General features: G+C 48.0%; 1 protein-coding gene across 1 annotated transcript in view; it reads left to right on the top strand.

Annotated features, from left to right (window-relative positions):
• The first annotated feature begins 1,051 nt into the window (after positions 1–1,051).
• mwh (multiple wing hairs) overlaps positions 1,052–27,612 on the top strand; it is a 60,743-nt gene continuing 34,182 nt past the window's right edge. Inside the window, exons 1-2 of the mRNA XM_084604774.1 lie at positions 1,052–1,236; positions 26,575–26,810. Of these exons, the coding sequence (XP_084460900.1) occupies positions 1,144–1,236; positions 26,575–26,810 (329 nt within the window). The 5' untranslated portion in view covers positions 1,052–1,143. The remainder of the gene's footprint in view (positions 1,237–26,574; positions 26,811–27,612) is intronic.

The following is a 27,612-nucleotide window of genomic DNA, read 5'->3' on the forward strand; positions in this document are numbered from 1 at the left end:
ATCGAACCGTGATTGCTTCGCCGCTTTCTGATTTTAAAAGAAGCACTCCTTGCCGCTGAGATTGCTTGCGCTTCTCTACGCAGAAGAGCGCAGACCACCGACACGCTCTGTTTCGTCTTTGCGCCAGAGCTTGTCTACTACGTCGTTCTCTTTATCGCCCAAAGCTCACGTATTTGCACCTCGTAACCAATTTTTCCCTGCAAGTTTTTACACCTATGCGATTTTTTACTTTACGCTGCTGTTTTAATTATCTTTTGCCCAGAATTCCCTATTAACGCTCCGTAAGCACGTTCAAGTCAGTACTGAATATAGCAGTATAGTACGGAGCTAAGCAGTTACCAAACATATTCTAAATTTGCATGATGTACAGTCGTGAGCAAAAGTGGAGAGACCACGCTAACTGCTACGATTGCGTTTTTGATGTATAAAAAGATGTGCCAGAGAAAATTGCTTGGGCAAGAAGGCAAGTACATTATGCATGGTACCTAATGCACTTCTCAGAAATAACTGTTTCACTGTCAGAAAAAGCTGGCGGATAGTTTTCTCAAAGCGCATGGTCTCTCCACTTTTGCTCACGACACAGGCGGTATCCCGAAATGTCTGTGCTTCTGTCTGCAACTTCAATAAGACACTTAAGTCGACATGACGCCTGAAAGACAAGAGTGTGGGCTATTTTTACCTTTAAGAAAATGATAGGGCTTCTTGTTAGTATTAACTCGCATCTCTTTGCCTCATGCCCAACTTCGTCGAAGTGATCCTGTGATACGGTTTGGCACAAGGCACCTTACTACTCGGCCAATAGCTCTTTAATGCGCATGCATATGGTATAACTACAATAAGCAAGGTCTTTCTACTTAGACGTGTTCGTAGCCAGATGTCGGGGGGTTCGCTTTTTTGTTCTTTTATCTGTCACCGATTCATTGCCTGTGGAACGACTGCTGAATTGTGACAAAATATGTATAAAATGTCACTGAGTAATCTAGAAAGTCAAGCTTTACAGTAAAGAATCAGAGATTGACAAGTATTTTTGTTTTCTCCTGCGTAGGCGTTTACTTGGAGCCCGCCCCGCGCGGCCCTCCGCTGGCGCCCTCTGTCGCGGACCAGGCCGGAGGGAGTGCCGCCATCACGCTGGTGGCGGCAGCCATGTTACCCCCTGGCGTGCGACAGTCCTCTGTCGCCAGGAGTGACTGCCTGCACGACACCAAGAGCGTCTGGGAGCTGCGCTTCGCGTACAAGGTGATCCTCTCTCTCTCTCTCTCTCTCTCTCTCTCTCTCTCTACCTGCATGGGACGACGAGTACGAATATGCTTGTACCCTTTGGTGCTCGCATGAGCTTATCCAGATGCCCCTCTTTTATCCCCTGCTTAATGCTGCTATAAAACGTGATGGTACCACTTCTGTCTGATATAGCTACGAACAGCGTTAAATGCAACACTTGGTGGCCTTTAAAGGCCCCAATATAGTCCGACGTTTTCGACGCGACTCGCTGAGTCGGTGACGTCGGCCACGGCACGTCGGCTACGACGGGCGCGTCAAAAAACTGCCGCTTCTACAGTCTGGCGCGGCTGGCGTGCCCGGTGCCGCGTCGCGCATGCGCACACGACGCCCTAGAGGGCTGGTACGTTTTCGGTGTGCATTTTCGAGCAGACGGCAGGTCACCTACAGGGACGAACTGGCTGCCTATCGAGGCACTAATTATTGTTGTGATCAAGGCAATGATGCGGTGTGTTTACTGCGAATGTTCAAATGGCACAAAGCATGTACAGACAGCCGTGGAGACGTTCAGCCCAGCAACGGTCTGAGCCCGCGTCGACGACGGCTACAGACGGAACGATGATTGTGTACGCGCGTGTTTTACTGAAAACTAATCATAATTTAAGTATCTGTACGAATACAGAAGAGTTATAGATTACACAGCAATGAGGATCACTTTTTCGGCCGGCCGCAGTTTCTGTAGAATTCCATAAATTTCGCGAATTCCCTGGTTGTTGAGCCGCTGACGTTCCGTGTGGCCAAATCGAGTATGGCCTTCGATTCCGGCGTGTACAGGTCACAACTCTATGCGAAGCCGCTTCCGCAGATTTTACTATTCTTCCACTGAATGTACTGCAGATAAGTGAAACAACACCATCGTTACACCTCATATAGAGCAATGCATTAAAACGTGTATGGCACACGCACCGCAGCGAAAAACTCACAGCTGTGGCCGGCCGCTCTACTGACAGTTTGCATCCCAGGCATTTTTCTTTCCTCTGGACGTCTCTGTAGTCAATCCGCTTGGTTTCATAGACGCAGGGCTGCCCTCGAATGCCTTCTAGCAGCTTTTCCGCAACAGTGTCTGAAATGCGCGCGCGGTCGCTGTCTACATGCAAGCCGCCATCTTCACTGCGCGTGAGGAATGCTGGGATGCGTGGCCGACGCGGCTGACGCGATCGGCGAGAAATAGGCGAGATTCTATTTGCGCGTCGGCGACGTTGGGCCGCGTCGGCTCGCGCTCGCTACGTCCATCACGCCGTGACGTTGGACTATAGACCTCGGTTTTTCGCCGACGTAACGTCGCGGAGGCCGACGTGCGCGCGCGCGTGCGTTACGTCGGACTATATTGGGGCCTTTAGAGGCAGGAAACGCGCAGAGTGGTCCAGGGAACGAACGTCTGGCATTCTAGTTGAAATCGAGAAGAAATAGGAGTGGGCAGATCGTGTAATGCGAGGGCACGATAACCGATTTCTAAGGGATGGCAGTAACAGCATGAAGTGGGAAAAAGTTAAGCGGCCGGATGATATGGTAAGCTTGCGGGTAATTACGCAGCTGGCACAGGACGAGATCGAACGGACGAATGTTGCAGAGGCTTTTAACCGGCAATGGATGTAGTCAGGATGATGTTGAAAGTGAGGATTTTTGTTTCAGTGGCCGTATTGATGGAGAACAATTCCGTGCGGCTCTCAGACGTCGGTGCAGGCTAAGAAACTCTAGGCGGTCGAAGTGCATGCAGATCTTTCCACCACGGCCCCTCCATAGCCCACACACAGTCTCGGCACTTTAAAGCCGACATATGTACCACATCACGTCATATCGTGTCTTGGACTATCCTATACGATATGATCTTAGATCATACCACGTCATATCATGCCATATACCATTTACCATAGCGTACGAAACCATACCACGTACCAGTCCAAAGCGAAACAGTTGCTTTGGACGGCAACTCAGACGGCGTAGTTCCCAGCACTGTGGACTTCACCGCGAAATTTCCGGGAGGGCAGTTTTGCACTCAGCGTAATATGATTCTGGATTCTCGAGCGAGCAGCCAGGGCCAGGCAGCTATAGTCCTTCAAGAGCAGCGCACTACGAGGAAGCATTCCACATCGTCAATCCTCACCTCTCATCAAGCCTGCAGGAGCGGCAGTTAACGGCGAATGCATGTGCCGAGAAGGAAACATGGACGTGTGAAATGGAAATGAAAGAAAAGCTACGAACACGAAAATGGTCGTCAAAAAGAAGGATCATCAGACGAAAGAGAAGAGGGTAGGCAAAGCAGGCGCAGTTAGGCGTCGTGGTCCTAGGCAAAACGGCCGCTAAATGAGCTGAAACGAAACCTGTCTCCCGCGGCTTCGTCCTAATGGATGCCGGGAACGCGATGAGGGACCACCCGGACGGCCAGATGGCTGCGTTACTTGTTGTTCGGCCACGAACGAGTGCCGAAATCCTTGTGCACCTATACCTGGACGACGACTGATACAACTTCAGCGCAGTATTTTGTCCGTCCAACTCATCTGCATTGCTCTTGGAACGAGGGCTAAAAGCGAGAGGAAGAGGCTGTGCTTCCTTCTTTCTTTTTTTTTTCTTTTGCGCCACCATGACAGCTGAGAACACTTGAATAAAACAAATACATTTGAAATAATCGGTTACATCGACAACTAAAGGCACCGCTCCATGGTGCGCGCGCGAGGCGCACGAGCGAGGCGCCTACGCGCCCAGTGCATGCCCTGACAAGGTTAGAAAAAGTACGCATCTCCATGGAGCGTCTCTGGCGTGCGCGCTACTGTGTCGATCGACTGTGCACACATTTCTACATACGGCAGAACCGATGAAAAAGAAGTGAACAGATATCGCAGAGACGGCGCGAAAGGCAGTTATGGAAGTCGCGAGAACTGCATCCTCTGGTTGATGCACGCCAGCCAAAAACCGGCGAGCCTTTTCCGGCGCGAGCGCGCAGCGAGCGCCGTGAAAATGCGCGTAGGCACGCCGCTCGTGCACCCCATGGAGCGGGGCCTTAACGTCGAAGTCTGTCAATGTTTTTTTTTCGCGCACCTAAGCTTCGTTATACAATGCTGCCGAAGTGTTTTATGTAAAACTTTCCTACAAGAACTCTCAGGCCGTCGCCATGTTGCTCTCTTGACTGCATCGTGCGCCTGCTGTTAGCGTGGTGTAAGTGGCGCCGGAACTGGTTTGTATCCGAAGAGGAAGCGTCCTTCGCCCGATGGAAACACCTAAGTTCCCGCTGCAATAGCGGTTCAAATTCAATGACAGCTCGCCCTGTATTTCATGCGCATGGTAAACGCGTGATATCGGGACGCGTTTCCAAAATGGTTGCCATCACGATTATCAGGAATATGAAAAGCCCACATGCGTGCCATTACGACTCCTGTTCTAGTCTGTAATAGTTCCGAGGAAGGAGCCCCGATACCGTGGCGGTTTCGGAAAATTGCGGCGACATGCTGAAATAGGCAGCTGTGAATATTCCGTCGCACTGTTTGCTGTCAGCCCAGCGAAATGTCTGCTGACGTGAGGCTACGGCTTCTCGCTCTTGCATGGTCAGGTCGTGAGCCATAACCTCACTCGAAACGAAAATATGGGCTCAGAGCAACCATGCGTGTGGCTTCAAATTTTATTTATGAGTGTTAAACTACTTCGTTATGGTATACATGCGTTTTTCGAGTTATTTGGGAACCAGTCTTACAGACAAAAATGATCGTTCTTTTTCTTTTGCTTGCAGTGTTATGGATACAGTACATCCCTCGTTTAAGCAGTTATAGCTCATAAGTAATAACTTTTTTCTGGGTGCTAGGCTTTTATGCCGAATATCATTTTTCGTGCCCAAAGACCTCGGCAAATGAATTATTTGGCGCTCAAGTATCTACCTAAAGTGACCTCGTCTGAAAAATGGCAAACGGCGGCTGCGCTTCGATGGAGGAGAAACGGAGAGGCGTCCGTGTGCTGTGCGATGTCAGTGCACGTTGAAGATCCTCGAGCGGTCGAACTTGCTCCGAAGCCCCCCACTACGGTACCTTTTTCTCTCCACGTTCATTCCCACCTTCATCCCTTCCCTTACGGCGCGGTTCAGGTCCACAGAAACAAAGGCGAGAGATACTGCGCCTTTCCTTTACTGCCAACCGATTTATTTTTAATTTATATTGCACCCATCTACGTCAAGGGATGACTGAGACTGCGGAAGGAGGGGAGGGCGTTACGCGTATTGTTTTCCTTGATCGTCACCATTTCGCAGCTATAGTTCCCTGATCCAAGCAACTCTCTCTGCTAGACGGCTGTCAGGCGCTGACAGAAAGCTCTGGCATCAGCTACCATCAGTTAAGTAGTTCATTTACGTACGATGAACAGGGCGACAAATCGTAAATGCATATTTTTTGAATTTTGGATTCGCTTCTAAGCCAGGTTATTTAATATGGGCCGGCGATCGTAAACAAAGATTTATTTGGCATCCAGTATAGAAGAGAGGGAAATAGGAGCGAAGTTCTTAATTTTTCCTTATTTCCATTTTCCTTGCAACAAAAATGCATATTTTAGCAGAAAAAAAAATGCAAGAGAATTCAATTATTCACGCACTTAAAGAAAGCACAGGGATAGAAAAGAAAAAATGCCGGGAAGTACACGCACGAACCCAACAACGTAAAGTTATCTGTTCTCGGACTTTAAAATTCCTACCGTGCGAGGGGTCAAAGCAAACAAAAAGAAAAAAGAAAGTGCTAAAAGCTGGAAATTTGACCGATGGCGACGCCTGCCGCCAGACTCGTTGCCTAACGTTTATTACCATGGCCGACCGGCCTAAGGAAGGAAGGCGGCCGTGGCGGGCGACGTCGTCTGCTACGCGCACGCAGCAGACGAACTCTTGGCGTGAGGAAACATCTGTAGAGAGATGATGGCGGCGGCGGATAGGGTGGAGGAGGGTGGAGGGTTAAGGCTTCTCCAGGAACGAAGCATCCTTCGCTTCGAGGTGGGTTTAATCCAGCGAGTGGTGGCGCATCTTCTTTCGAGATCGCGCCTAATATATATACAGCGACCGTGGTCTAGTCGATCCGTCTAGCTGTAAACTGCTTTTGCTGGAGCAACCAAGGCGGTGCACAAAGACCCGAGTCAATCCGAAGGGCGTTGAACCTTGGTGCACCGCAAGCTGCTGTTGGTTCGGATAAAACAAAATGATGCATAAATGCTTTCGGAATAACTCGGAAGTACTCCTTCATAGCTGCCGGGTGTTTGCGGGAAGCACACTTGTATGTGTATATAAAGCGCTGCCTTCATGTGTTGTGCCTTTGGGCGTTACTCCTCCGTCATTTTTTTTCTGCATTGTTACTTATTTGTCGCTATATACAGAATGGTGGTCTTATCTGATGCCAGATCTCTTCCTATAGATGAGTGATAAGCGATGTACGCAGCACTGCTAGTATAGACTTGGGTGAGAACGCTCGGTTTTATTACGTGGACGCTAAAGCACGCGTTTAAATCAGTCATTGCCCCTGAGTGTGTTTGCACGAGGATCGGGAACTTGCTGCCGGTTATGAGGGGAAAACATATATCACAAATTTCACAAGAAAACAGCAACGAGTGCGTGAAGTAATAGGGAAGCCATGGCCCATTACCACATCAATAAAACTGAGAAATTCAAGAATTAAAAAGTTGTTTTCGGAGGTTTATGGTTTCCGCTTAGCGTGAAACAGTGACAGCTCACGTATCCTTGCAAGCGAACGAATGGGCTCTGATCCTGAACTAATAAGACGCTTTCTGGTATTGCTTACGGTGGCCATCATGCTGCTTGGCATTGATGAAATGAGGAGTTCGTATAAGAGGGCCTGGGAAGTCCATGATCGCCAAAAGATGAAGGTACAATAAGACGGCAATAAAACTGCATCCATATACTCTGCAGAAGAAACGGTACAACTCGAAGAAAGCATCAGTGCGACCTCACCGTCGTCAGCCTTTACATCAGCGCTAAAAGAAAATTATGGCAAAAGAAATACCCTATCAGATTCTAGAGAAATATTTCAATTGTTTGGTAATCAAAGAAAATTTGTTAACATACTGTGACCTCTTAGAAGTTTAGATAAATTAGTTTGGATGGACTCTCTTCCACAGCGGTACAGTTTCAGTGTTCCGGTTTTCAATTTTCGCTTTATGGTCTCCAATAGAATGGATCGTTCAGAGTTGCCGAAGCACGCGATGCCCGGAACGAGACTTTTAGCGATTCGGGCTCGTTCCCAATTGCCGGAGTCGTTTGCTAACATGACATCGAATTAAAGTGTTCGGACTGCAGTCACCGATCAAAGTCAGCTTACCGATAACACGAGTAGACTACCGGCCGCTGAGCCGACTGTTTCGGTGCTTGTGGGTACCAAGGAAAGTTACACCTCAGACTGTGAATATTAAGCAGCGTTACTGTAAGGTTTTTTTACCGGGGGGGGGGGGGGGAGTGGAAGTTGTGGAAGGTGCAGAATCGGCCTCCTAGCAATGTGCAATAAAGGCCGTCAGGCAGCCATGATGGATGACCGCCGCCCGAGAGAGCGCGAGATCATTATGTAGACCTGCAGGGGCGAACGCCTTTCGCGATGGTACTCGCACGCTTTCTCCAGGCACCTGCAGCTGTGTCGCCGAAGGCGGATAAAGAGGGCGCGCCCGTGAATTAAGCGCGGCGCATGAGAGTCCACAAGCATGTCTCGCTCGCCAGAAACTACCGAAATCGTGCCGGTGGGGAAAGCGAAGGCAGCGCATTTTGTGTCGGATGCTGTTTATCAGCTTAGAGCATTAAAAAAATGCAATGAATATATAAACAAGAAAAAAGCTTTTGTTGATATAATTACGCCAAGAAAGAAAAAAAAAAAAAAAGGAGTCAATAGGAGACCGTAGATGGTCCCCTGAAGGAAGGTATAGTGTGTACTATTTTATTGCGCGCGGCCTAATTTGAACTTCGCGTTTGGTCAGAGTGACGTACTCTTTGGCTCCGTCAACATCGCGTATGCTGGAGAGATGTTAAGCCGGGATATCTCATTTCGAATTCTGCAACGCTCGAACAACGTTCTTTTTTTTTTTTTTGTCTGCTCCTAGCTGGGCTATCATGCCCTGATTGTAATGAGCAATCCTTAGAGGTCAACTCTGAACTTGGCCAAACTCCACATAGGGCAGTGCCTGAATTTTTAGTGCACACACTGTAGAATCACAAAGTCCAAATTTCATTGTAGAGCACTCTAGTGAAGATAGAAAATAACTCACATGTTATTACTAGACTTCGGCTCGACGAAAACAGTAGTGCCTCTGTTTTGTTTTTGTTTTGTTTTTTAGTGCAGTGAGGAAGATGTTGCACTATGCCGCTTTAAACTGGCGCTATGGGTTCCTTTTGAACAATTTGGCCACATATTTCAAACGCAGGACTATATGGCAGAAATTACTCAGAAAATAAAAATGTCAAATCGCATGGCCTCCACGTGTTTGCGACGTTGAGAACTTAGCCACCTCAGGTTCTTACGTTTTTATAATTTTTTATAAAAACGTAACATCGTCCTATCAAATCGTTTTTAATGTGACGGGGAAAAATGGGAGTTGGTCGTATAATTCCAAGTATCAGAAGTGACGTCGGGATGGCGAAGTGCGAACTACACATTGCGATCGACCTGCATGGCGTCCGTGCCGCCACCTTTCGATACCTCAGGGGAAACATTCATCTGCAGGCTGCAACTTGCGAAGACCTAACCAAATTTAGTGTTCCTGTGAACGTTTTGCTCCAAGGTTGGCCTGGAAACGATTAATATGATATACGCATAGTACATGCGGCATCATGTAGCCGCTTTTGCACATGTTAAAATGATTTCCTAGTTCTCCGTACTCCCGACTCTTCATATGTACTTCTCAAGTTTGGCTCCTTATACGAAATCATAAGTAGAGCTAGTCGGAATAAACTTAAAGACGAGCCGCTTAAAATAGAACGCATGAGGCTTCCTCCTCACTGACTCCCGTTCCCTCGCGGATAGCGACCATGCAACGCCCCCACAACGCCTAACGACAGGGCGCCTGGCTCCCATTTGCAAGGTCAGGAGAAAAAGCCAGATGAGTAGGAAGAAGCGTTCTATAAAACGAGAAAAAGGGGCGGTCGAAAGAAAAAAGTACAAAAGACCCGGGAGAAAACGGACTAATTTAACACCTTCGGCGCCCCAAGGACCCCAATTTACTCTCCGAGCCGTCGTCGCTGTCGGAGTAAATCACGCTTATCGCCCTTCGCCTTCACCAGTACGGCATTTACGTGCGCACAAACAGGCGAGAAAGGGTGCTTAGTCTACACATAACTCCACGCACATACACTCCGCATCTCGATCGCGCACGCACCGAAAGAAAACCGCAGAAATGACTCCGCGTGGGTCGGGTACTCCCGGGGGCCGCTTCACGTATTCATGAACTCTCCGCGATTGTGCGCGCCCCATGTGTAGGGATGCCTGTCCGATCCTGGTTTGAGATATACCTGTAATCATGCGTGTCGGGACGTTATCGTTAGTGGGGTATAAAACAGCCGTGGATTGCGGCTTTTATTTCCTTTTTTTTTTCTTTCTCTGTCGCAAGGCTAGCCAAAGAAATTGCACAACTTTCAGCACATTCATTGCTCTCTTCCCATGCATCACTCTGTACCGCGCTCTCTTCTGTTTTCTTGTCTGGCCGCATCTCTTAGCCCTTTATTTGTTTCTACTATTTATTACTCGAAAGCTCCACTTCTAGTTTCTTAGCAGCCGTTGTTTGGCTGCAAGAAATATTTCCTTTAACGTAAAATTTGTTCTTGTCCGAGTCTATTATGGGAGAGAACGGCTGTTTGGGTCAGAGTGCGCAGCCTATTATAGTAAAGCACGGGACTATTGGTCGATCATAACCTCTTTGCGTCTTTGACAAAATATTGATCGAAGACGCGTTCCCCGTCGCGAAATAACTCTGTGAACCACTTTTGCAGCTTGCTGAGGGTCGCCGGAGAAGGGGTAGGCAGCGAACGCGATGGTTAGATGGCATCCTCGAGGCACTGCAGATGAAGTTATGTGATCTTAGGAAGATAGTGAGAGACCGGAAAGCGTGGCCTGACATGGTCCATAGCGTCACGAAGAGTCGGACACGACTGAACGACTGAACTGAACTGATTTGCGGTACAGCACCTCCCCCTAAGGAGCTGAATGCAGACATAAAATCTAACGCGAATCTAATCTGCAGCTGTCATTAGTTAATACTTTATATGCCAAGCCTTCGCCATAACATATAGCTTTTCGGTTGATTGTTTCTTGCATGCTGTAGACGATCACGTGGAGCGCATGCGATTGCGTTGTGAATAATGAGTCTTTCTTAAGTCTGTTCAAGGGGTCGCGCAAAAACTCGTAATTGTGTGATTCCTATTTGTCCTATATAGTCAGCGCATTCTACCATTCGAGCTTGATTCCGTGACTACAACTAGATGCGAACAAAAAGCAATAAAGTTAATCACTGGCGTCCCAGAGTGTGCCTCATTCAAATACTACTCACCGGAAACGGGAAGGCTGCCCCACCTCCCATGTGGTGCGCGGCGCTCAGCAGGGACCTTTGCCAAGTGGAAGGGTTGTGTTCAGAAACCAGACTGCGTGGGATGCGCCCGGCTACAACTCTTTCGGTCAGCGAACAGCGCCAGCGGGCGTGACGTACCGAAGCTGTCGCCGAGGTTGAGATTAAATAATGCCTCATTTCCGTTCTCGAGAATGCTGCCAAGCGCCGCCAATATGGATTTGTTCGGCTGATCGATACATACTGGCTGCAAAGGGCCTGCGCTTGTAAACATTAACATTGAAATACATTCAGCGCGCGCGATGCACACGATCGGTCACCATCCTACATGCCAAGGACACGCGTGGGACTAAAAGAGTGTGGTGAGTTTTTTCGTAATCCGATAATCGCAAACAAGAACCTTGCACACCACTCAGGCACTGAATATTATAAGGCTTCACAGCGTACTCGCCTGCAATTAAATTCTGTGTTGTGGAACCCTTTAGCTTGCGCATCTTGGAAGGTTGCTTCGAATAAAACATGGCAACTGCCAAAATAAGAAAACATGCCTACGAGCCTTTGTGGCTGGCTCTTCAGGGGGCGATCTCAGAAGTACAACTTTTTTTTTAACTACACCAGGACAAAAAGACTCTGACATATACATGACTTGTCATTGTACCAAATATTAAGCGAAATTTCCTTCCTTTTCTGCTTCTTTTTTTCTCTGGTCTTCCATGCCTTGCTTCTGCGAAATTCGGTTCTTTTTGCACTACTATGAGCATCTATTTGAGCAGCACTGTCGCCTTTGGACAACTGTTAATTCCACATAATCCCCGGCTTTCCATCAGTTATACAATTGCCACTCCTGCTGTCGTATTTTACTTGTTATATCATTGGCTATATTTGTAATTGTCCTCTTTCTTCATTTCCATTCCTGTCGTTCCATGACTTAAAGATAAGACCATGATTGAAGCATAGGCTGTCACTGTCAGCGACTCTCCTCCACAATCAGTAACTACTCAGTGACTTCCTAGTCGACAAGAGCAGGGTGAGTCACACTTAGATGGAACACAGCTCCGCGTGGCTACGCGGGGTACGCACTGCGGGGTACGTCAACAAAGTTTCCTACTCTCGAAGGCTGCAGCCGACAAAACTGGCGATGACGAAAGATGGGTGTTGGATAGAGGCAGAAAAAAAAAAAAAAAAAAAAACCAAGAGGGGGAAGAACAAGAATCGGTGGGAATTTCGGCAATTTTAATCTTGATAACTGAAAGGAGTTGCAGATGGCAATCATGTTGTTCCTCTGGTGGGCTTATACCAAGGGTCACAGCCGCGGCGGGTGCACCCTGTTCCTCACAACCGCAGCCGTTTCAAGAATTGCCGCAAAGCCAGAATTATTGAGCTACATGTATACGCGGCTGTGCGCGTGCGGGCGAAGTTTGAACTGACACCGCGGAACGTTAAACTGCCTTCCCTATCCGCTTACGGGTCAGATAAACAAATCGAATCGTTCCTTTTGCTATGGCTGGGCACTGTTACAGTGAGACGCGCTCTACGTGAGCGCTTGCCAGCAGTTGCCAATTCATAAAGCGCCTTTTACTGACCTCGTAGTAGATTCGCTTCTCAGATAACCGGCTGGTCAACGAGCTACGGAGGAGGCGTTCGAGCGTCATACGCGTAAGTAAAACGTCGTGGTCACGTCCCTCGTCCGCACGCACTTTGGCACGGGTTATCTCGGCTCGCGTAATGGCTGTCCATTTACCCAGCCTACGACTGGGCACACGCCAAGCAGAGCAGAGCAGTCTGTAACTGCGCTATCTGCGTTTTTTTTCTTGGCACACCGCGGGGAGACGGTTATTGGAGCCAACGCATAGACCCGGCCCTGCAATGTAGATTGCGTGGCGATATGCGAAATACTGGAGCGACTCGTAAAGGCATGCATCTTGCGAAGGCGCCGGAAACGTTTCAAGGCCTCGCGACCGTCGTGAGTGGCCGTGCAGAAATGGCGCGTTCTCGAGTCTGAGTGCATAGGGTATTACCGGGGTACTTTCCGGCATTTCTGTCCATAAACTCCTTTCAGGAACAGCTTTAGCGCCCTTTTCTGGCGTATTGCGTGCAAGAAATTCGCCAGTCACTTAAGGCTGCTTACTGATATGAATCCAAAATCATTATAGTTGAGCGGGCGAAATGTTTTCAAGTGAGGTTATCGACATCTGTTAAAGTTCTCTCTTCCAGTTTTTTATTTTATTCGGTGTGTCTGTGTTTTCGTGCACAACTAAGGCGGCCATGCTTCACGCGGCAAATATGGGAGCCGTATTTGCCGATCGCTTGAAACCATGCCACTATACGTCGCTGGTTCGAATTTCGGACGCAGACTAGCCTCCAACTTCAGTAGCACATGCGAGAAACGTGTGATGCTGATAGATGGCACCACCAGACCCGAAAAGGACAAGCTGTCGGGCTGGTTGGTTTTCTGTCATATTTCGGCAGTGTGAGGACAGAAGAGGAACACAGATGACACAAGACCTGAGGTGTAAATTCCGGTTGCAACATGCGCATTCTTAATGAAGGCAACCACCTCGACGCTGTCGTCTCACTCGTCATGTGCTGCTAGGAATGCGCATGCGCCGTTTCAGCTTGAAGATAACAGCGTAGATAACGACTCTATGGCGCTATCTGCGCTGACTTCGACCACCACGGAATGTGCTGTTACAGCGCAGCGCATAAGCGCCATGGGGTGACCCACGGAACTTTGAAACTTCGTTAGTTTCCCGCCGTTCTCAGGCCAAGGTAACTGGGGATAGGCCGACACCGACAACCAAATATATTTCTTAGTTTCAAACAAGCGCTCCGTCCAACCACTCCAACCAACCAGTCTCCGGGACCAAAGAAAACATTGTTCAAGGGAGTAGTTATGCTTCTACTTTTTGGTGGGTATGTTTTCTTGCGGTCAATGCACTGTTTATTCAGTATGATGCTGTAACAAGAATAGTCAGTTCAGACTTGTTTACAGTGCCACGTTTGGGTGTCTCTATGGTCGGAATATGAATGCAGCTGCGGACAAAGTGAGGCCACGAGTGGCGCTGCCCGCTGTCGCCCGAGCGCTGGAGGCCTCGTTTTGGTTAAAAGACCTCACCCTAAGCTGAATCTGGGATCCGGTCAGCTGCACATTCCTGAAAGATCAAGAAGGTGTCAGGAGGGTCGTAATTTAATTAGAACAAGCATGTATCTCCAATAAGAGCAACATTCGGGAAAGCGTTAGCTGTCGGCGGCCACCCACATGGCGTTTCAGAAACCGTCCGCTATTTATAGATACTATAAAAGGGAAAGAGCGAGATGGCTGCTCAGGCGCATGGAGGGAAAACAATCTCTGCGCTGTGAATTGTTCTCAAATGTGATCAAGGCGATCTCATTCTCTGCTTAGTTAACTCCTGAGCGCTGCGCTAGAGCTTTATCGGACAAAAACTGTCGTTTACAAGGTATAGTTAAGAAGGCACAATGAAACAAACACGATTGTTATTTGTAACACCAGCACCTGTTTCGCGCGGCATGAGTGGCACCAGCCACCGATGAAAACGACATCGAGGCGCAGCCGAATTCAGTTCTCGCCGCGATCCGGGCACTCGGGCCGTTCGGATCTGGCTAGCTCAAGGCATATCGTATCAGACCATGCTTGCACTTCAACCAATAATTCAGCCATTTTCTTCATCGTGCAAGCTTCATACATGGTTGGTGCGACGTTGCATACAGCGAGTATTAAATCGCGCATTCAAGCATTAAATAGGAGCAAAACGCTTTCACAGCACCTCCGTGAATTCGTTATAACGAAATTTATCGCAGATTAACCGTTCGTTGTTTCCGTTAGTCTTCAGGCTTGCTTTATGAAGCATCCTGCCTTCAGTTGTTTTAGCTGAACGCCTGTACGCGCAACATTCAGATTTAGATACAAATATACGTATGTGCTAAGGCGGTTCCGATATCGGGAAATGGTGTGGCTGAGAGTCGGAGTGGCCCTTACGCCCGCCGTTCGACACCAGTGGCAAAGTACTACTATTCCAGTTCCCGACAAATGCCCACACTGCGAAGAACCCGCTTGCGACACCACTGTCCGGCGTCTAATATGGACATGCCCAGGAACTTCGCATGTACAAAAGGTCATTTTACAAAAAGCTGGACTTTCACCGAGTAATGACTCTCATTTCCACTCATGGATAACAAACAACATTTATGCACGCAGTTTATGTGACTTCTTGCACATGGCTGCACTCCACGCATTCCTGTGACTCTACCACCACCTTTTATGGCGTGTGTGCAAACTCAGCGCCATAAATAAATAAAAAATAAGAGATACCGGCCCGTAGTGAAGAAGAAAGCGAATGCCTCTTTTTAAAAAGCGCTCTCTCCAGGCGAGGCTCCTTCGATGTTCGTTTCATATTGGCCACCCATAGTCTGCTCCGGGGGCCTCCGTGATTCCTGCGTTCCACCTTAGACCATACTACAGATTCACTGTAGCAATAAGGCGAGACTCCGTGGTGCGGGGCATCCTGCTCATCCGTCCTCATTACGCGAGCCGCACTATCTTTTGTTCCCCGCCGCTGTTGCCATCGTCGTCACTCAACGGAGAGAGCGGTGGTCCGGAGCGAAGCGCAACTTTCGCACGGCAATTTATCTCTCCATCATGCCTCTCTCTCTTATACACGGGCACAAGCGCGCGTGGTTGTATATACATCCATGAGCAGGCCGGGAGATGTTACGTATGCGCGTACACGTACGCTCCCGAATACCACGTGGATGAATGTGCCGTTACCGCGTTTGGATGTATGTATAGATGGATGAAAACATACATAAACATCGCACACTAGCGCCCAACGTCCCACACACACATGCACACACACTCGTGCTCATTATCGCGGACTGCACTCCGGATCATCATCGCAGTCCTTACGGAGCGGTCCAGCCGCAATGATCACTGGAAGTCTGCTGGAGGCCTTCACGAAGGGGAGGGATGTGGCAGGGAATTTTCCTGACGCAACCTAGAATAGCCACTCCCTTGTCCAAGCCTCTGCTGTTGGTGTTCGGAGTCAGAGAGTTCACGCGCGCGCGCTCACATGGCCAGGGAGTGGTCCCGTGCCGCCGCCATCATCAAGACGCCCACCTCCACCTATGGGGCCGGCAGAAGCGACCACACGCGTCCCGCACACCGCGTGTAGCGTGTGTAGTATACGCTTAGCGGACGCGTCTGTCTGTCCGGCCGTAGGATGTGGTGTTTCCTCCCCTGCTGCATCTCCTCCAGCCCTGGCGCAGTTCGTAGAGCTTCGAAGCCTCGAACGGGCACTCGCTTATTCCGCACATGTACAAGGCATCCTAATAGCTGTGTTCTTTCTGCGGTCGTGTTGTTCTATCTGCTGCTCGACTTGTCTTTCTCTGGCTATTGTATTATTTTCTTTTAGCTTCCCTCTTGAAAGTGGACCACATCACGTCATCCCACTTTCCGCAGACAAGAGTGGTCATCCCTGCGTGCAGAGTTTGAGTGGAGCTTAAAAGGAGGCGCGCGCCGAAGAAACCGTGGGAAAAAGAAGCAACGGCGAGTTTATTTGGCCCTGTAGCATATACTTTTTTTGCTTTGATTTGTTTCTTGAAGGTGAGGCTGAGACGGAGGGTGTGTAGTACACTAGAAGGGAACAAAAGGCTTCTCTACCCCCCCCCCCCCCCTTATTTCTCTGTGAACCCCACAAGAAACAGAAGGTTGCGGAGCGCACTGTTTCTTTTGGGGCTTCAGGCTGTCGCGGCGTTGTTCAGCGATCCTCCTTTTGTTTTGAAGCGCAGAGATGATGAGAGCTCTTTGTGTTTTGAGGTCGGCATAGCGTGGGTGAACATGTAATCCCACAGGCGGCGTTTAAAGGTACAGTTTCCAGCCCCCCCCCCCCCTCCCTTTCCCCGTAGAGAGAAGAGGTCACTGATCAATTCACGACTTGATTTTAATTCTGAGTCCGCCTAAAGAGATAAATGGAGAATGTGGCTGAACAGTAAAACGATTTATCGATTCCGATTCCAGCGGCCACTTTACGCGGAGGATGATAGCGATGGAATAGATTACAGATAATCCGAGATCTTTATATTACAAATGGCCTTGATTCAAGTTGCACTCGGCCTTCCCGTATGGTGGGCAGGCCGCAATGCCGAGCCCGCCTAATTCTAGGGATTAAGTCTTGGAAGAACATCAACCGAATTTAAGCTTTGAAAGGGCTCTTACGGTCTTTTCTGTTCTCTCGAACTAGAAGTATGAATGGATGGAATATGTAAGCGTTCCCTTTGCAACGGGGTGGTGGCAGTTGTCACCAGGCTTCGCTTTTTTTATATATATATTTGTCTAATGTTTATTAATTTGCTTTACTAAATTTTACCCCTACATTTCTAACCTTATACCGCCGCTTTGCTGCTCAGCCACCAATCTTCCCATCGCTTTTCGCTAACTTCCGCCGGAGATTCATTCATCTGCCCACAGTTGTCGCCAAACCCCAGGTTATCAAGGAGAGCGATTGTGCCTGTACTGATGTCTGGATGGATACCATCCCATTCGAGTATAAGATTTTCAATTGTTTCTACTGCCTTACCTCACACAGCACATGTGTCATCTTTGGTTAAATTTCTTTTTGTAGCGGCGTGTTCTAAGGCACCCTGATATAGCTTCAAGAAGGAAGGCACGGTTTCTTGAGTTATAAAAGAAAGGTTCTTTTGCTGATATGCCTTTTTCTAATTTCAATGTAATTCTACACTTTCCTTCTTTCCTATCGAATTAATAACAGTTTTTGTCTTCCGAGTTCGAAACTCTTCGCCAAATGGAGCTCCCCCTCGCGTAAAGGTAGCACACAAATAAAGATGGGGGCAATTCCCTCATCGTTCACTCCACTATGTTTTAATTAACTACCGCCACTACCACTTCAGTCCTTGCATACTTCGATACACCTGGTTTGGAGCCGTCTAAGGTGGCACTCCTCAGATCTGTCGAAGTGACTTTTTGGGGAAGGCGGCGTGCTGTCAACAGCATCACGGGCAATGCATGCGTGTTTCAGCATTCTGAGAAAGCATTGAGGCCTCTGCTCGAGGCGAAGGAAAAGCTGTTGCAAGTAATACACGATGCAGGAAAGAAGAAAGAAAACTGCAGTCTAATCTTTTTTGTGTGCTTAACAAGTCGCGTTTTGATAAATGACGCCCGATGCTAGCGACATCGATGTCGCTAGCATCGGGCGTCATTTAGATGCATCTCTGTCGCGATCGCGACAGAGATGCATCTCCAGTCAGTTACAAAACCACGGTGATCCTGCTGTGAGCAGACGCCTATAAGCCGATTTTATGGACAAGGCAAAGCGCATTTGTACGGAGGGTCTAGGTAGGAATGAAGCTCAGACTGTCTCCTTCAAGTCGTTGGCCCTTCTCGGAATCGTGTGTTATTCGCTTTTGTACCTAAAAAAAAAAAAAAAAGGGATAGGCTGCAGTCTATATTCATGGCGGTGGAACGATTGAAGTATTGACCAAAGCAGATATTTCTGGAATATTCGACGTTAAATTTCATGTCTCTGGTTTCAGGCCTTCGAGGGTGACTGTAGCTTCACCTTGAAGCAGTCCTAATCGTAGCCTACGTATTCTCTTTCATGACGCTTCTGCATGCTGCTTAATGAAGTGATCTCTTTAAGCACTTCCGCATTACTTCCAGCGGTCTGCCATAGAAAAAAAGCACTCAGAACCGAGAATACGGATACTGTGCAAGTTCTGCTAAGGAGAGATTTCAAGTGTTAGTCTTTCTACAAATTTGCCTCCGAGTAAGAGTGTGCTGCGATCGAGAGCCCTCTTTGTAGCCGAACCCAGCACCACAATATTCTGGTCAAACTGTGCCAGGCTCGTTTGAAGACACGAAAAGACATGCTGAAGTGAAACTGACATTCCGACTCGCCCTATGTTTTATAACATGGTTTTCTTTTGTCGGTACTCTCGCTCCTTGTACCCTGAAAAGCGCATTCTCGCTTTCTAAACGCCCTATCCAACCGTGACCTCTGTCGAGGTCACGGAATTTCTCGAACATTAGTGGGACGCGCAAGTTCTCCTTAAGAGTATCGATACGATAGTACCTTTAACAAAACCTGTTCATTTCGCGAAAGTTATTTTTATTGACACGACTGTTTTTTCGCATTCGGTGTAAGGCGAAACATACACTAGGCGCATCTTTTACGCTGCTTGTGTGTCATCTGTACTGCGGCAGCGCAGTACGATCGCGAGTTTGCCTGCATACTGGCTCTGATTTTACAGCTTTACAACAACGGAGAATAACGATGACAACACCGGCTTTTCTGCGATACGGAGCCCCTTAACGTTGTCGGTTTAATATACCAGGAAACGTATTGCCAGATAAAGCTTCGCGGGCTGAATATTTCCTAGTGGAGATGATGGCTTCATTCTCACACTTTAGCTCACCAAAAGAAGAGAGATTAGCCTGGAAATGATTGAGGTAGCTAAAAGGCAAAGCAGCTCGCACCCATATTTTCCATCAGGATGAGCGTTAAAATGCGAGACAAGGAAGTGACCGAAGCGTCTTTTCTCTAGTAAGGAAATACGAAAGCGGAGGAAGATGAAAGTGGCCCGAGTCGAGACCTTCGCAAGGAAAAAGGTCATTCTCGCTTTCAGCGCGTAGCCCCACCTCGGGAACACGAAGAGCGGCTTCCCCTTGTTCGGTGCGCGTATATTTGGCTGCCCTGAACAATGAGCTCGGCAGTACGAACTCGGCAGTTGTTCTCGCAGCTATGCTGGCAGAAAACTTTCTGTCGTACTGTGCATAGGCAAGGCTGGAGAAACGAGGCGCAAATGTCATTTCCCGCCAGATTGCATTCGTGAAAGCTAAGTTACCGTGGCAACGGTTATACGGAAAAGATTCCATTGCACTGTCGCGCGCGACAACTGAATGGCCCCGACAGCAACCCTCACAATTACAGGTTTACGGAGAGGCCCTTTCGTTTACCGCCTAACTTTTACAGTAGGGGCACACAAAGTTGTCCGCGAGTATATAGTAGTCACTTGAGTTGCATGCAATTGTCCGAAGTGTATCCCCCTTTAATGTTGCCAAAAACCAGTCCATCATTGTCGAACTGATACGGCTGCCAGTGGGGCAATGAATTGAAACAGGATAACTAGACGTGCAGTTAGTTTGCTTACTATGCTTAATACTGCTTCATTACGCGCAGTGATGTGAAAGGTAGAAGCGTAGCAGTGCTACCTCATTCTTTTAAGAGTGAAAAAAAAATGTGCTTCATTTAAACCCATGAGAAATGAAGAAATTGTGGAGGGGGGGAGGGGGGGGGGGGGCGTGCAGTATTAATAAACTTAGCCCGGGTTTAGCTTCACTTAAACCAGAAAAGACGTGCGGACGCATATATTTAGCATGGTTTAGCACGATTTTGCTTCGAGGTTTGGAATTGAGAGACTGACACAGAATTTGGCAACGTGTTAGTCTTCCCTGATGTGAAAATTGGTTAGTTTTGAGCAAAGGAAAGGCGCATTGTTTGTCTCATTTCTTGGGGGACACCACTTCGGCGGTTAATGGCATACAGTTGAAGGTGCATATGTTGTCGATTCGAATCACGATTGGAAGCTGGCCTCCAATAAAGCAGGTGGATGCTAAATGGTCAGACACCACCCTGAATGCTGCACAAACAACGCTTGCTTGACAACGTTGATACAAAATCATGTTATATTTTTGGTATCTATTTGTTGCCAATTCCAGCGGACACATTCTGCTGACGCCACTCGTGAGCCGAGTAAGGCTTCCGCCTCAAAAGCGTCTCGTTTCAGGTCAGTGCCTGACAAATCGACCACTCTCCTTCGGGCAAAGGGCAGGCTCAATCTGTCCAATGTGAAACTTACCAATGACAGTAAGAAGTCCCCGAAGACCCCGAAACGTTGCACTCAAGCTGTGCGTTTCGGAACAGGTCCCTTTCTTCGCATTCTCCAATGCGGCAAAGTCCGTGCAGGAAACAACGTCCGGGTCGAGCAGCACTACCCGAGTGGCGGATTCTGTCTCTTTCCCGCCTCAAGCTGCAGTGCCTCAGCGCTTCGCTTCGCCCGTATACTCATCTTTTTTTTTTTTTTTTTTTTTCTCCGTGAGGAAGGACACACCTATGTAATCTTAGGTCCCGTGCAACGGCGAACAATGGACCGGACGGTAGCCTCTCTTCTGGCGACGTTGAAGCTTTCCTCGCTTGGATGGCGTCACGTTTATAGACGGGTATATACATAGTGCAGCATTGAAGGAGTTCCTTCTCGAAAGCCTTCCGCCGCGTCAGTTATCTGAAGCGATTTCTTAAGGGTGAACAACGTTGGCCTCGATGTCATTGCGTCTTGCGTTAGCCTTACATATCGTCGGTAATTTTACCACGCAGGTAGGCATTGCGTACCTCTCTAAAACTCATTTCTTCCTCTTGGCTTTAGAATGGCAAGGTCTGGAATATAATAGCCTACAACGATTGCCCAGCTGCAAGCTGTCGCTCAAGAGATTTGTGGCTGCGCGTTCTGAACTACGCCTGATGACGAGAACGCATTTATGCCCACCTAAATAACTGTGCGTCATCGAAGGGGTTCTCTTTGCTTGTATAAAGCTTTTCGATGCCGCAGTTAGGGAAAACCATGAAGATATCCAGGCAGAGCAGTTAGTTACCTCAAGAGACAAAAGGAGGAGACAAATAGGGTGTACATCGCAATTCCAGCATTTCATAGTGAATACGAAAGGAAAAGTAACAGTCGAGAGAAGTGACGTAGATCTGGTTGGGGATGTTAGATCCGGGGTGTTAAAGCCGCGTTTGTACGGCCGCGGGTTGCACAGGGCTGGAATAATTGCTCACAGTCGGGAAATGTCATTGTTCGGCGGTTGCCCTTATGCGGCCGATGACGATGATGACGCTAGGGAAGAAATTGACAGTGTTGACGTTGTTGATGGGGGCGACTTAGAATTTATGTCGTAAGCCAATTCGATTTCGTATGCACAGTGGCAGTTCGTGGACACAACGCTTCCGCGTCACACTCACTGAACGCCAATTCCAAGCAAATAAGACATCCGCTAGGAAGAAAGAAAGTCATTTCGTAATTGCGCGTATACGGGATATATTACGCGTGCTCGGAAAAATCTGCGTCGACGGGCAGCGATCTACAAGCGTTCTGGTCCCGTATTACACCGTACGTGACCCCGGCCACTAAGTGAAGTGATTCGAGGCTGCAAAGACTGGACCGTTTGTAAAGACATGATACGGAGAGCTATCTACAATAAGCACTGAGAACAAAACGAAGCGCTCTTTTCTGAATACGCTCCACTGGGTTAGTTTCTGGTTTAGTCTGGGGATGGGTCTCAAGCTACGTTTGCGAACTCAAGTAACGGACTTACGAAGGACTTGTATGCAACTAATTTTGTTTTGCTATGGCAGTCTTTCAAATGACGTGTGAGCAACCAGAGTGATTTTGATGCTATAAACACGGCGTTCTTAAAATGCGAATTCTAGCTAAATGGACGTAGAGTCAATAATTAAGGCCAAGTATTTGAACTGGGCAACCCGAGCGATTTGGTTATTGTTGGCGTTGTAAGCGTAGGGAAATGGCTTTTTTGTTTTTTGAATAGGTGATATACTGCTGTCAAACGGGCACGGCTGAACTCCTTTTAACTCCCTTCAACCAAGGTAGTCTTTATCCCAATAGAGATACGCACCGTGTCACACGGCAGTCCTTTAGGAAAGGAAGTTTAAGGAAGTTCCTAGCGTAAGGAGTTCCAATCATCTCCCTCGGGCAGGTAAAGGGAGTACTCTGTTTCCCCGTGAGCTTTATGCAGGTTTTAAAATAAGCACTTATGCATTCATTTAGCGTTTGTAACTCATTTTAATACTGTAGCACAACGTAGAGCATGGAAAAAAGGAAATGCGCTAATATCCAAGCATACACGCAAGAATTTTGCAAGCACATTGTGGCCAGCAGAAAGGACAAACCCACTATGCTAGTAGAAGTAACAGCGCATTCCTTTCATATGAATGAAGGCACATTTATATTTTAAATTGAATTCAAACTGTTGAAAATAAAGCAGCTAAAAATTACTTTACATGTTTCTAACTTGATTATTTTATGTGCATACACAAAACGAACAGCGTCTAATGGGAACTGACGACGTCTTTGAGGAGCTCGTTCTTAGCCGTGTGACATGGCGACAACTCCTTTGAGGCTGAACTCCCTGCGTGGTCCTTTATGGAAAAGAAGTTCGAAGGAGTTGGGACTTGCCCGTATGACAGAAGTATTACTGTCATTTCAGCGCATTTTGAGATTTTCAAAGTCATATCTCACACGTGAAACCTGTTACTAATAGGTAGTTTAGCGCAGCTTGATCCTCGATTGCTTCGTTGTTGTCATAGACAATTTAGTTGTCCATTAAAAAAAAATACAAAGAAACGGCCGCCTACTGGAGATTGGATAGCCAGTTCTTTCGAATAAATGAGAAAGAGAAAGCGTCCAAGTTCGACAACCGTATTTCTTTCTTTCTTTCTTTCTTTCTTTCTTTCTTTCTTTCTTTCTTTCTTTCTTTCTTTCTTTCTTTCTTTCTTTCTTTCTTTCTTTCTTTCTTTCTTTCTTTCTTTCTTTCTTTCTTTCTTTCTTTCTTTCTTTCTTTCTTTCTTTCTTCTCTATTTCCCTCTCTCGCCACGTATTTTTCTTTCCATCCTCCTTTCTGCCCTGCCCGTGCTACCCATCCTTGTTTTCTTCTCCCTTCTCTATTTATCTTCCAAGTGTTTGCGGTCTCCCGCCAAGGTATTCTTTTCAACGAGACCTCTCCCCTCCCTCACCTGTTCGCGCACACACACGTCCGCGTACGCACTCACACCACCGCCACCTCGGCCCCCAGCGGGTTGTGTGTACTACGAGAGCAGCGTCGCTTCCTTACTCAGCCCCGTGGTGCCGTGCATGGCAGAGCCCGGAATGACACCGTTCCCACGAGGGATGAGGAGGGGCGTGCAAGTGTCCGCAAGCCGCTTCGAAAGAGCGCGGCGTCGATGAGGACATCGCGTGCCTAGGACGCCGCGGGCGAGCGGACCGCTAGCGCACTACTACGCGGGCTTGTTTTCGGGTGCCTGAAGAGGGAGGAATACCAAGGCGCTCTCAAACGTACTCCGTGGAGCAGCCAAATGCCTCAAGCCGGCGGTCTTAGTTTATATAAAAAAAAAAAAAAGCATCCAGAACATTTTGAATTTCTTTGTGATGAAGAAGATACAAGGGTAGCGGTCGCCCCAAGAACGCACAAGGACTTCAGCCGTCAAGTCTACGCGTATTCGAATGCAAGGCCCTAGGGGCTATTTTCTGGCTTCAGACATGTAACATATACGAAGGCGTGCTAGTTGGTGGTTGACTATGGAATGCATATTGCAACCGCGTTTTTGTCCTGTGCTTTCTTCCCCTCGTGTCGCTTCGTGCGGTTGTAATATGCATTCCATATTCAGATTAAGATTATTTTAGGGCTTGCTTTAGGCTCTCTTTCCCTGTGTAACCTCGATAGTATGCAATGTTATGATAGGTGAGCCTGGATAGGATACATGTATGCAACGGTGTTTAACCCGGCATCCATCATTCTGTTCAGAATCTGTCCTACAGAAAAATTTCCTGGTTGTCAATACTTTGCTTTGGAATGCTTTATTACGCATCATATTGGACCGTTATGACGGGCCAATCCCACCCTCAATTAATTTGAGCTGCATACCGTGTGATGTCGAGAACATAAACAAACGAAATCTTCGAGAGCTACTTTTCTAATACGCACAAATACGTCCACCTATATGTCTGGAATGCTTGTATGTAAAATGATCAGGTCTTTCTTTCTCTTCTGTTCGTCTGAAGCAACTAGTGTCACATTTTCCCAAGATTATAGACAAATTACATCACAGTTTTTACTCAGTTTGCTTATTAGTCTGTCAGTTAATTCCTTCTTCATGTTACTAACACCTTGTTCTGAGCTGCAACCGAGTCCACTCCAGTAATGTCTCTAACCAGAAACACCAGTGTTTTTACATAAAGCGAAACACGAAATAACCCGCGGCCTGATCATCCTGACCGTTGGTAATAAATGAACACTATTAATGGCACCAAGGCCACATGGCTCGCCGGCTCAAGGCGGGCCACCACGGCATCCGGTTTACCGGCACTCTACGCATGAGAGTATCCAGTGATGCGCAAGGAATGAGTGTCATTGATAACCGCGCACAATTTGCGTTCCATTCGCGCGGCTTGTTCATACCCTCTGTCGAAGCGCGGTGGGTGTCTAGGCCCCTCCCTGCGTCTCTCTCATGGCACATTTCAGCGCCTGCGACTGCACCCAGCCCTAATTAAACGCGCCCAGAAGTGCGGGTCAGCGCAGTGCGTACCTGGGAGCGACGTTTCGGATAACGGCTCTGCGGGCTCCCATAAGGAAATACCTCGCTTCGCGTATCCTATGTTCCATGTTCGTGAACGACTAGGGCCGTGCGCTATGTCTCACCGCCGCCACCTGGTATCGCGATTTGCATTCTCGTGTCCCACGCCGCGGAAGTGACCGCGTGGTCAAATTCTCATGCTGGCCGACATCGAACTGCACGTGTCACGAGAAGTTGGCCGGCACTAATCCCAGTGATGTACAGCAGGCGAGTTCCAGTTGCGCTTGGATAGGAGGCAGTGTAATATACCCTTGTCACGCCGAAGGCTTCACCGGCAACTGGCGAGGGCAGCTACTGTGGACACCGAGCACTGTCGAGGGAGGCCTGCGACGCCCGGCCCTATGGTTGAACAACCTCAGGAAGGTTGCGCTCTTCACACCAGACCGTATATGGACGAGTGTGTGCAGTTCATTGATGGGGTGAATTTGCGCTACACAGTTGTGCGCCGAAATTGAGCCGCTGTTGAGTTGGCCCGTACAGTTGGAAGCTCATGACCAGCGAAAAATACCAAAGGACCGCAGAACAGCAAGAAAAGAGCGCACTTTAGTGCAGTCAGACTTATTTTATCATTACTTTAAAGGCAAGTAATGCAGGAAAGCATCTGAGGGCTTCAGCCTTCCTCACGGGGTCATAGTGGCAGTCCCGCCCGCCTAAGTGTTGGCGTAAACATTCTGTAGCGGGAGAGAAATACATGAAGCAGGCATGTTCCCATGAATTATCCAATATCCGGATTTTTCACGCTGCAGGTGTTTAGCGTTGAAAGGTGAAATGCTAAACTTCTCGTGCCAACAGGTATAAGTTTGTGGAGCTCTACAATACACAACCTGCCAATTGGCTCGTGTCAATGATTCAGCAAGTAGAAGTCTGTTAGCCTTCCTTTTTTATTCCTGGTTAAATTTTTGAAATTTACTGCGAAATTTCTCTATATTGTTTTGCTTGAGATCTATTCAATTTTCAAGACTCCTTTCGGGTTTCTATGTGTTGTTTCTGGATTGAACTGGTTTTTGTCGAATTCGCATGAACGTCTTCTCTTTACGCATGGTCTATCTTACTTCGCAGCAGTGGCTCAGTGGTTAGGGCGCTCGACCACTGAGCCGGGGGACCGAAATTCCATCTCGGTGGTGGCAGCCGCGTTTAAGTCTCCCTGTGTACTGGGTGACGTCATTGTACGTTAAATAACCCCAGGTGACGATCCGGAACCCTCCACCATGGTGTCTCTCACATTATTAGTCGCTTTGAGAAGTTAAACCCTATAAACCGACCTAACCAAACTTCTCGAGTTCAAAGATAGGGTGTCCCATGTGTATCTTACCACCACACTTTCTGTTCGCAGGCCAGCCCAAGGCCGCCATACCTGACCGCCACTGACTACGTGTTCTATGTGAAGCGGCAGACGCAGCGTCAGAACAGCCACCACAACAACCACCATCATCACCAGAATGGCCGCTCGGTGACGTCATCTGGTGGAGACCAGCCTGCTCTCAGTCCAGAGGATGCCATGGTCGAGCTCACCAACTTCACAGAGCTCATGCGACGGCTCAAGGAGGACCTCCGCTCTTCCTACAGCAGGTACTGTGTTTAATGTTTGTGTGAAGATTTTTAAGAACATTCTCCATCTAGTCTATAGCGAGCAAACTACTCAGGTGTAGAAGCCTCGTAGGTTGCACCCTGCTGTCAATTATTGCAGCTTATCGGGAATGAAAAGACTAATTAATTAAATGTCTCATTCTTGGCGGACACGTCAACCACATTGTGAAAAAATGGCGGATGGAGGGAGTGGAAGAAGAGCGCTGCAAAACAAGCTCGATGCTCTCCCCTACTTCTGTCTCTTCCTCCTTCTCTCCCTTCCACAGTAGCTCACCGGTTACGGCGCTCGGCTACTTAACCGGAGTACCCGGGTTCGAACCCGACCGCGGCGGCCGCGTTTCGGTGGACGCGAAACGCAGAGGCAGCCGTATACCCTGCGATGACAGTGTACGTTAAAAATTTTCAGGTGGTCAAAATTATTCCTTCACTACGGCACCTTTTCCTCTTCTTTCAGTCCCATCCCAGAGTCCCAATCTTTAGATGAGCATTGGCTCTTTTTACTCACCCTGTCAAGGTTTCCAGCAAAGGCTGGGACTACATTCAAAACATGTATCGTTCCGCTTAGGCTCGCAATTATTCTGGCCTTTTGTGGTGGAGCTGAAAGTGGAAGTTCTATATTGTTTCAAATATAGCAGCCACGTTTTTATGGGAACAAAATGACTGCCTTCGACTGAAGCTATTCGAAATACAAGATCGCTCATGCATTCTAATGGGAGTGATCCGCTATTTCTCTTTCTCAAATTCTGGGTGTGTCTTAGAGACACGAACGCTGCAATTATCGATT

Source organism: Amblyomma maculatum, chromosome 5 (assembly GCF_055883805.1).
Source record: "Amblyomma maculatum isolate TAMU_Amacu chromosome 5, ASM5588380v1, whole genome shotgun sequence".
Classification (NCBI taxonomy): Eukaryota; Metazoa; Arthropoda; class Arachnida; order Ixodida; family Ixodidae; genus Amblyomma; species Amblyomma maculatum.